At 33.1% G+C, this 10040-nt stretch overlaps 2 protein-coding genes across 2 annotated transcripts; one reads left to right on the top strand and one right to left on the bottom strand.

Moving 5' to 3' along the window:
• Positions 1 to 119: 119 nt before the first annotated feature.
• Sur-8 (leucine-rich repeat protein shoc-2) lies at positions 120 to 5112 on the top strand. Its single transcript, XM_034972598.2, is given in 6 exon segments — positions 120 to 983; positions 986 to 1113; positions 1116 to 1274; positions 1277 to 1577; positions 1580 to 1759; positions 1762 to 5112. Coding segments are annotated over 6 exon segments (1707 nt in total). The 5' UTR covers positions 120 to 472; the 3' UTR covers positions 2190 to 5112.
• Mtl (Rac family small GTPase Mtl) lies at positions 4753 to 9583 on the bottom strand. The gene is made up of 6 exons (XM_034972616.2): positions 9413 to 9583; positions 9216 to 9331; positions 8884 to 9033; positions 8560 to 8642; positions 7450 to 7610; positions 4753 to 6779 (listed from the first exon to the last, which is right to left on the bottom strand). The coding sequence occupies exons 2-6, from the start codon at positions 9329 to 9331 to the stop codon at positions 6702 to 6704; spliced, it is 588 nt and encodes a 195-aa protein (XP_034828507.1). The 5' UTR covers positions 9413 to 9583; the 3' UTR covers positions 4753 to 6701.
• Positions 9584 to 10040: the final 457 nt, after the last annotated feature.

The following is a 10040-nucleotide window of genomic DNA, read 5'->3' as shown; positions in this document are numbered from 1 at the left end:
ATTGTGCTGTGTGCATTTGATGTTTTTCGTCTGTGCATTTTATAAAATCCTCAGAATAATGGCTGTGATAAAATTTGTGACAGATCTGTGATAAAATCATTAATGTGTTGGTGGTTGGTTGTTCTCACAGAGTACCTACTTTTTACATATGTTCAGTTGTTCTTACTTCTTTGCTGTCTAATTTAAAAATTGAATTTTTAATGTACATTTTAAACCAAGTAACAAGTCTAAAAGTAAAAAGTAGTGAGAATATAATATAATAAGGTCAAACCCAAAAACCTGAGATGAGACTTTCTTTGTTATAAATCAATTGTTATTCCGCGAAGCATACCTTTTCTGAAAATAGGTACTATTGATTGTTTTTCTTGGTAGTGCAGTGACTTGTGAGAAATTATATTGGGAATGTTATCGCTTTAATCTGTTTGTGTGAATAGACATTTATACTTTAATTAGATACTGCATAAACTGCGGAATGAATCTTGATAATTCGTCTAGAGAAAACTCTGAGGCATTGGATTCCATTGGCACTGTGAGTCCGAGAGAAAAGTACCACGGAATGAGAGAGAAAAAGTTATCAGCCGCGTCCCTTACGAATACTGAGGGCGCGCGGCCTAAAGTTGTGACTGTAAAACATCCTGAGTCCAACAAGCCAAAGCCAACAGCAAGAAAAAATAAACCAATACAAGCTGACCTAGATGTCATTAAGGAATTTATTAGATGTCGAGATGAAGGATTTAAAAGATTAGATTTGAGCAAATCCTCTATTACATCCTTGCCACCTAATGTGAGGGATTTGACACACCTAGTGGAGTTTTATTTATATGGAAATAAATTAGTAGCCCTTCCTGCTGAATTCGGGTGCCTCACTAACTTGCAAAACGTTAGCCCTGAATGAAACTCCCTAACAAGCTTACCAGACTCACTAGCTAACTTGAGATGTTTGAAAGTTTGCGATTTGCGGCATAAATAAATGAGTGATATACCTGAGTGTTGTGTAGAAGCTGACTTCTCTGACCATCTTTGTTCTTACGCTTTAACAGAATCAGAGTAGTCGGGGATGGAAATAGCTAATCTACTAATCTTACAATGGCTGCGTTTGAGGAGAACAAAATTAAAAGAGATGATCATCTGCATGGGGCAACTGAGTCAATTGGTACCCTTTGATGTTTTTTCATAATCATTTGGAGCATTTACCACAGGAAATAGGTAACTGTGTCCAATTATCTATCATTGGACTTGGCAACATGAATGAATTACTTGATATACCGGAGGACTAGTGGAAAACCTTCAAGCATTGAATCGAACTCTGGCCTTCGGTACAATCGCCTCCAGTGGTATACCTGCAACACTGAGCAATTGTAAGCTATGGCCGAGTTCAATGAAGAGGGAAACTCAATCTCCCATACTGCCGGATGGCCTTCTCTGCAGTTTGACTGAGCTCACTAGCTTGACATTGTCTCCGCAACTCGTTCATGAGTATCCCAGTGGAGGTCCAGCCCAGTTCACAAGTGTCTCTGCAATAAATCTTGAACACAACCAGATTGATAAAATACCTTATGGAATATTTTCAAGAGCCAGAATTTAACTAAACTGATTATGAAAGAGGAATTTACTCACATCCTTGCCCCCTAGACATTGGGACAATGGACAAACATGGTGGAACTCAATTTGGGTACAAATCAATTGACTAACATGCCAGATGATATTCAGAGTCTAGTAAATTTAGAAGTATTGATATTATCCAATAATCTTCTGAAGCGCATCCAACTAGTGTTGGTAATTTAAAAAAGCTGAGAGTATTAGATTTAGAGGAAAATAAAATAGAAGTCCTTCCTAATGAAATAGGGTGCCTTCAGGGATTGAAAAAGTTAATAGTGCAGTCCAATCAGTTGACATCACTACCTCGTTCCATTGGTCATCTTATTAATTTAACATATTTGAGTGTTGGTGAAAACAACTTGCAGTATCTACCTGAAGAAATTGGTACACTGGAAAACTTGGAGTCCTTGTATCTTAATGATAATCCGAATTTGTGCAATCTGCCGTTTGAATTAGCTTTGTGTGTTAGCCTACAAATCATGAGCATTGAAAATTGTCCGTTGACATCTCTGCCACCTGAGGTTGTGTCCTCAGGGCCCTCTCTGGTTATCCAATACCTTAAATCACAAGGACCATACAGAGCCATGTGATATGAGGTTGATGATTATTATCAAGCTGGTGTGCCAGGTAATGATAATAATTAAACACATTGCAAAGATTGAGTCAAAAAGCAAACATAGCTTTAGAACATGTGGGTGTTTATTAATAAGGAAATTGACTGTTATATCATATTACCTATAATACTATAATAGGACTTGATTAGTATTTTAAGTACTTCATATTGTACATTCATTTCAGCTGCTGCAGTAATTCATTTCGATTTTTCATTCATTTATTTCCAAAACTATTCAAATAAAAAAGTTACTGTTAATAAAGAGTGACATTAATAGTATAGAACCCTAGTTCTCTGGTAACTCTATCTCTAGTGACATAACAGATCTCTAGTGTGTAGACAGACTAATTCAAATTAGAAATTTAATGAGTAAAACAAATTCAGAACATTTTTTTTGTTTCAATTTTGGTTATTGCAATGTTTAGCTTGTGGAACAAATAGCTATCATCAAAAAGCATCACCTAAATAAATTTTGTGTTAAGTTAATTGGTCAGGCTGGCGGTATATTATCAGGAACTGTCAGAAAAAATTCTAACATATCCCGGAAGGTACATTTAATTCTGTAGAGTATCAGAATGTTTCCGGATTGGACATATTCAGGTGTTTCGAGAGTATGGGAAAGTTTTCTGACAGTCAATATTCGAGGCCCAACCTGCTTGCACCTGGCTAGTTTTTTATTCTGATTTTTCACAAATACTGAATAGTTATATATGTTTCTGTAAACAAAGTAACAGTATTTTTAAATTTTCTTGACATTTTGTGAACAAGCATAGTTTACCCAGTAAGATTAATAATAATTGTTATTATAATATTGCTGTATATAATGTAAATGCACAACTGCTTGTAGGTTAGTTTATTAGTATTATTTCCTAAGTAAGAAATATTTGCATGTGTATATGTATAATTTAATAGTAATTCATATTATATAGATGCCAAAATAATGATGAAATTCATAATGGTAACTATTTTCATATATTATATATTGTATTATGTTATGTACGTTATGTTACAGTACTTTAAAACATTTTATAAAGTTTAATAAGGCAGTTGTTTATCAGTTAAGTCGTCTTGTCTGTCAAATGAAATACTTGTCCCCATTTTTTTACTTGTTTACTAAATCAAGTGTTATGAGTAATCAGTACCCTTATTATAAATGCGAAAGTGTGTTTGTTTGTTTATTGGTTTGTCCTTCAATCACGTCGCAACGGTGCAACGGATTGACGTGATTTTTTGCATCTAGTGACATAGGCTACTTTTTATCCCGGAAAATAAAAGAGTTCCCACGGGATTTTTAAAAAACCTACTTCCACGCAGACGCGGGTATCAGCTAGTTTTTCTATATATTAAATGAATTCGAAAGGATCTATTGGTCAGTTGCCTTGATCATTCATCATAGTATTATTACTGCTTACTTATTGTGTAGGACAGGTACACATTATTTTGTGTGTAATCCATTATATACTTACATAATTATTAAATATTAAAGTCCAATCACATTCTTATTAAATATTATAAGTATTGATTCTATTAATACCTGTCTTCTAAATTATTTCTGTTATATTATACAGTATAGGAAGTTAGGATTTAGGTATGTGTTATTATCAATGTGGCTAATTCCTTTGTACACAATCTCTAAACTAAACTAAAATATCACGTCTAAATCTATTGCTATCCCTTTCATAATGTTGCTTGCGGAAAAGGAAAGCACTAGATTTAGACCTGTTAATTTAGTTTAGTTTAGAGATTGTGTACTAGAGAATCGGCCCCAATTGTTGTCCTAAAATGTTGCATTTAACAATAACTATTGCTCTTTGTAAACTTTAAGTATTTCTCAAGGTATGATTTAGTCAAGTTGCTATGCTACAATGTAATATGTACTATGATGTACCTACTCATTTGTATCAGGCTAAGTTTAAAGGAACTAGTCATTTTGATCACTAGTGATACAGGTGCCTATTGTACCAGTTGTAGCAAACATTACTTTACATATAATGCCAATTGTTCTGGTTATAATTTAGGAGTGTAAAATATAAATATTAAATACAGAAAGTATTATTATAAGGTGTTGACTAAAATGTCCTCTAGAGGTGAACTTTTCCAGTACCTTTTAATTATAGCAGGTACTGAATTTAAAATATTTTTACTTTGTTTTAAATGTAGGTAGGTATAACACATTTCAAATTTAAACATAATTGAGGGAGAAAAATGATAATTCATATCTGCTACTTACATAATATATTTTTCTTAAATGTTTATCTAAATGTTAGAAATTAAAATTGGCATTTCTTCTTATTTATACTTAAAAATTGTATTTTAAATACCATACCCACAAGTGCAATACAATTGCAATATGATAAATAATTGTCAGATGATTGATGTTATTCCAAGTAAAAAAATATGTTTTATCGCAAAAATCATGACTATAATGTTTAAATGACATAATAATTAATGTGTTATATTAATATTAAATTGCATAATAAAAAGGGTTGTTTTAGTTATAATATAACTTAACCAGGAAACTGAAAATAAAAGAACAACAGTTATAATTCAATAATTTATAAAGTGCAGTACATATTATTATTATAAGATTTATTTGTAAATTGCGCATTTGTTCTTATTACATAAATAATTCAAGTTTATATACACATTAAATTCAAAGCGTCTTCTGTAACTCAAAGCAGTCTATAAAGTATTCACGAGTAATATCGATGCGGTACAATCACACTAAAAATGCCATCATTGTCATCTTAAGCTAATATGACTCTCACATACAAAAATATTTGACCTAAAAATGGCTATAAAACACTTGGTTACATCACATTACCATTTTAATAACAAAAAAATAATTCTTCTTTTCTTGTGAAAAATCCAAATTACAATATTCAATACAAGACCAAAAAGACAGAGCATACATTTTACATTTATTATGAAATTAATATTCACCTGTGTTCTTCATTTCTCAATGCCATTTGCAACAAAATAACTTATAATTTTTCTTCGACACTGGCAGCCAAAACGTATTTTCATTGAACTTATAGTTTTGCTAATGTTTAAATTCCTTTTTTTTGTAATGTAATTTACCCTGAGAACATCTTAAGGCAAATACATTTATAGCATTTCAATTATCAATTTTTTGCTATTCCTAGCTTAGGTCAGAGATTATATATTAACAAGTACAGATCGTTCACTTTCTATTAAAATTTGTATCTATTTCAAGGCTATTACTAGATGGCGTTACTTGGCTCGTATGAAATAAAAGTTTGATGATTCGATGAAATATCATATTTTACTCCTCTGGTTTACCAAATTTATTTATATTTAGTAATAAAATACAATATTTTCAGAACATCACCATTGAAAATAGCAATTTCATAATTTTAATTAATGACTTATGGAACTTTATGAAATCCGTATTTAGTTTATAGTTTTATTTTAGGATGCTTTGGATAGCTGAAGGAGTTATGCGAAATCCCAATAGATGGCGTGACCAAAATTGACACTTTAAAATAAAATTACTCTTTTGTGATCCTCTTGTGTTACACTTTTTTGTACGGTAAAAATGTAAGCTTGATTCGAACCCGGGTATTGAGATTTACAAACCAAATACCTTGACCGCTGAGGGAACGCGTCATACTAGAAATTTAAGTTTTATCAGCTGTTTGATAGATGGCACTAAATAGATTCGATAAATCACATTCCAGCTTGCACAGTAACGCCATCCCATTATAAGGAGTCGAAATACGAGGTACCGGCGACTTTAAGGAGTTATACGCGAGCTTCGAATGAATGTATGACGTTAGCAATCTGTACTTGTTAATATATTATCTCTGCTTAGGTCTACTAATTTTATTATGTCCCTAGTTGTTACTCTCTACATGTAGTTTCATGTAAGTATAAAGAAAAATTATTGGGTATAAAATGCTGATGGTTATTATATAATGCCAGTCAATACAAAATATTCATCCTCGCTACTAAGAAATTACTATTGTTTGAGTATGCGATTCACGTAACTAGCTTCATTACTAATTGTCAGTCCTTATTCACAAGTTGCATAAGAATAATTCGAAACATCAAAATTCTTGAGGTCATATTTCATAATATTATAAAAATAATATTACAAATTCTCAATTTTAATAAACAGTAACAATTTGTTTCCAACCTTAGCAACCTATAAGCAACTAAACATATTGTAACTTACCTATCTATTCTTAAATCTTTGGCATTTTCATTTGCTTTCATTTCATCAAGCAGAAAACATAAAATAAAAATTCTTTGTTGTGATGTTGATACTTGATACATAATATCAATTTTGTCTCACATAGAAGATAATATCACCATTAGTTATATTATGGCACATTAAAATGCACAAGAAAATTGCTAGTAATGAAAATTTGTAACTTGAAGTGTTCTAATACTGGTTAAGAAACATATTATTACTGTTGCTTTGAGATTCCTGCTTGTGTGACATTGGTGTCAATGTGTGCCATATTTACATAATCAAACACTTCCTCTGGTGTCTCTTTTGTGGTTCTGGTCTCAACACTGCACGGACTGCTTCGTCAAATACCTGAAATTATAATATGACAAATTATAATATCTATTGAATCCATCTTCCAACCTCAACTTCAGAGAAATACATCCAATCCTCCAAAGCTGCTAAAACACCAGCAAGAAACTTGGCATACTCAACAAAGTGGTATCAAGTTTGATCATGCATGGAGTACTACAGCCATGGCATAGCACTGCCAAGTACCCAGTTTACATTGCATTTGTTGCGCTGTCATACTAGAAGACTCATGGGAAACAAAGCGCTGGTCAACTCTAAGGGTGAGATCTATAGAGTGCACTCTAACTTAGCTTAGACTTAAGACAGAGTTAAAACGAGACAGAGCTATATGTCTCACATAAATCTGTCTGTTTTAACTCAATCTTAAGTCTGAGCAAAGTCAAAGTGCGTTTTTGCGTGCGTTCAAAGTTTGGGACAAATCGGCGTAAGGCTGCCTGCCTGTCGGTATTCTATAGGGTTTATATTTTGGAGTGTGACTCAACCTCGTCCCACCCCCCCCCCCCCCCCCCCCCCCCGCCATTTTACTATCGAATGCAAGGCATCGCAAAGCTCTTCACCCCTTCATACTCAAAATTCCTCTAATAATAAATACATTATTGTATACATACATTTTCTATTCGTTGTGAATTTTGCTTTTATCAAAATAATGAATATCCAAATGAATACTAACTTGCTTTAGACCACGCTGTGTCAAAGCTGAACACTCCATATACTTGACAGCTCTTATTTTATTGGCCAGTTTCTGTCCTTGTTCCCTCTTCAAAGGGGACATCCCTTGCTCGGAAAGCAGGCTTAATGTTTCACGATCATCCCTTAAATCAATTTTTGTACCTATAAGAAGAACAATAATTACATTAGCCAAGAACAATAAATAAACTTGTTGGTGAAAACATAATGTGGTGCCAGCATTTAATTTTTTTTAACTAAACCATAGTTCATAAAATCACTCAATAAACGAACTCGTTTGATAACGCCGACAGGTTTGTATAGTGCAATAGGTGGAAACTGAGAGTTGTGGTTAAACTGTTGACCTTCCGGATTTCAGTCAGCTACTTGACCGTTGAGCTATTGAGGCTCTTTGAATAGTACTATGGACATTTATAATAACTTTTGATAAAATAAATATTATACATGCACAGACCTCAAGAGAGTATTTTTAAATTTTTGTCTGTCTGTGCACGTTTTGCGCTAAAACTACTGAACAGATTGAACGTCATTTGGTGCCCTTGTAGATAATACTCCAGATTAATATGTAGGATAGTTTTTATCCTAAAAAAAATAGCGAAGGAAATCTTTCTAAATAGGGAATTAAACTTTTGTCTATGTTATTCCATAATTCCGTTAAATCAACTAATTTTGACAATTTCTTTTACATGGTAAGTTTCACGTTTTAATGAAAATTTGATGAATAGTTTCAGAGATGGTGAATGGAACTCCTCAATGGGTAATAGCAAATCATTGGTGATCAGTGTAATAGCTTAATAAAAAGTACACTTTTAACATACGGGCAAAAAACTCAGTAGTAGCTTTTTCCAGGTCTTTAGAGCACCTATTGGAGTTTCATAAATTCCACCTGAGTGAAGCCAGGGGGATCAGCAGTGTTAAAATAAATGAAGGTTTCAACAATCCCTACTTATATTATATATCCAGAAGTGTATCTACTTGTTACTTTCTTACTCCTCATCTACTCAATATAATATAATATTAGAAAGACACAAAGCGTAAACATTAACTAAATCTACACAAAGTTGCAAGCAAAAGCTTCAGCAAAGATTCTTACCAACAAGGATTATAGGTGCATCTGGGCAGTGATGTTTTATCTCTGGATACCATTTTGAAGTCACATTCTCATATGATGATGGACTGAAAATAAGAAATAAAATGACAAACTTCTGTTTTAACCCTCATAGAAAAATCTTATTTGAATAATATACCTATTACAATCACATCACACAATATACTTTTTAGTTTTTACCCCAAGATAACAAAGGGTTCTCATAGCAAAAGCTAGCAACTAATAAAAGTTACACCATCTGCTTCAAAAAGCATAATTCAGCAACTTCTTGGTAACCATAATGTCAAACACTTATCAAGGTACACTCACCTTGTTACACTAAAACATATAAGGAAGACATCTGTTTGTGGATAACTTAATGGTCTCAGTCTGTCATAATCCTCTTGTCCAGCTGTATCCCACAACCCTAGGGATACCGCCACCCCGTCCACAACCATTGGTGCTGAATAATTATCGAAACTGAAAGCAGGAATGTAATTCATTTTATTACAAGAAAAATAATGTCATATATTTTAATCATGACTGAATCACTTTTCTGAAATTTTCGGCTGTTCTGAATAATTACGAAAGAAAGGAAACTTAAACTTATAGTGGAAAATATAAGAGCAAATCCAATAATACGACAATTATTGCCCACTTACACTGTTGGTACATATTCCCCAGGGAAACTATCCGTGGTGTACGATATTAACATGCACGTTTTTCCGACGGTTCCATCGCCCACCACTACACATTTAATCGGTCTTCCTGAAGACATCTAAAAAGAAGATAATGAAGTAAACGTATTGATAAATAAAAGGAAGCCTATGACTCACAAACCGAACAAGGCAAATACTACCTTTATGTCAAGTAGCTTAAGATGTTTTCATAAAATACTTGCTATATTATTTCTTATTTATCTTCGCTTTTGTTTATTATATTACGGATTTAACTTTTTACTAAAATTCGATCACAAAACAGAAAAAATGCATTGAAAGATGGATGCTGCATTGCCAGATTTTAATCAATTTTTACGACGATAGACAAACTCATGAAATGAAATTCCAAAGTTAGCAACACTCTGTGAAAATCCTTATGTATGCTTATGTAGGTAGGTACCTCATGATGTACATGATAGTACTCTGTGGTGACCATCGACATAGGAATGTGGTGACTGGACCCACAGATCATGGACCATTGGTCAAGCTTCTTGGACTGGACCCTGGATCCTTTACTTCACAGATATGTCCAGATTTGCAACTAGCGTGGCCCGCTCAGTCCCTCTCGCTCAAGCAGATTTTCTTACTTGTGAAATGTCATTCCTTCTACACTTACTTTGTCAAATACTCACGTACAAATACATTTTGACAAACAAAAAAAAGTGGCCACGGTGATAAGGACAAAACATAATCATTTTGTCACGTTCTAATAAGAGCTTAAATGCATTTAGCTATCTCGCTCTAACAGTAAGTGTCACAATAGGGCTA

This window comes from Maniola hyperantus, chromosome 10 (genome assembly GCF_902806685.2).
Source record: "Maniola hyperantus chromosome 10, iAphHyp1.2, whole genome shotgun sequence".
NCBI classification, from domain to species: domain Eukaryota; kingdom Metazoa; phylum Arthropoda; class Insecta; order Lepidoptera; family Nymphalidae; genus Maniola; species Maniola hyperantus.
Note: the sequence above shows the minus strand (reverse complement) of the source record. Positions and strands in the feature narration are given on the sequence as shown.

Excerpts from the sequence above, each read along its gene's own strand:
- Mtl (XM_034972616.2), bottom strand. The coding sequence starts at position 9,331 with ATGTCTTCAGGAAGACCGATTAAATGTGTAGTGGTGGGCGATGGAACC. Across the intron at positions 9,034-9,215 it reads GGGGAATATGTACCAACAGT|TTTCGATAATTATTCAGCAC; the intron begins GTAAGTGGGCAA and ends TCCTGCTTTCAG. Across the intron at positions 7,611-8,559 it reads TGCACCTATAATCCTTGTTG|GTACAAAAATTGATTTAAGG; the intron begins GTAAGAATCTTT and ends TTCTTCTTATAG.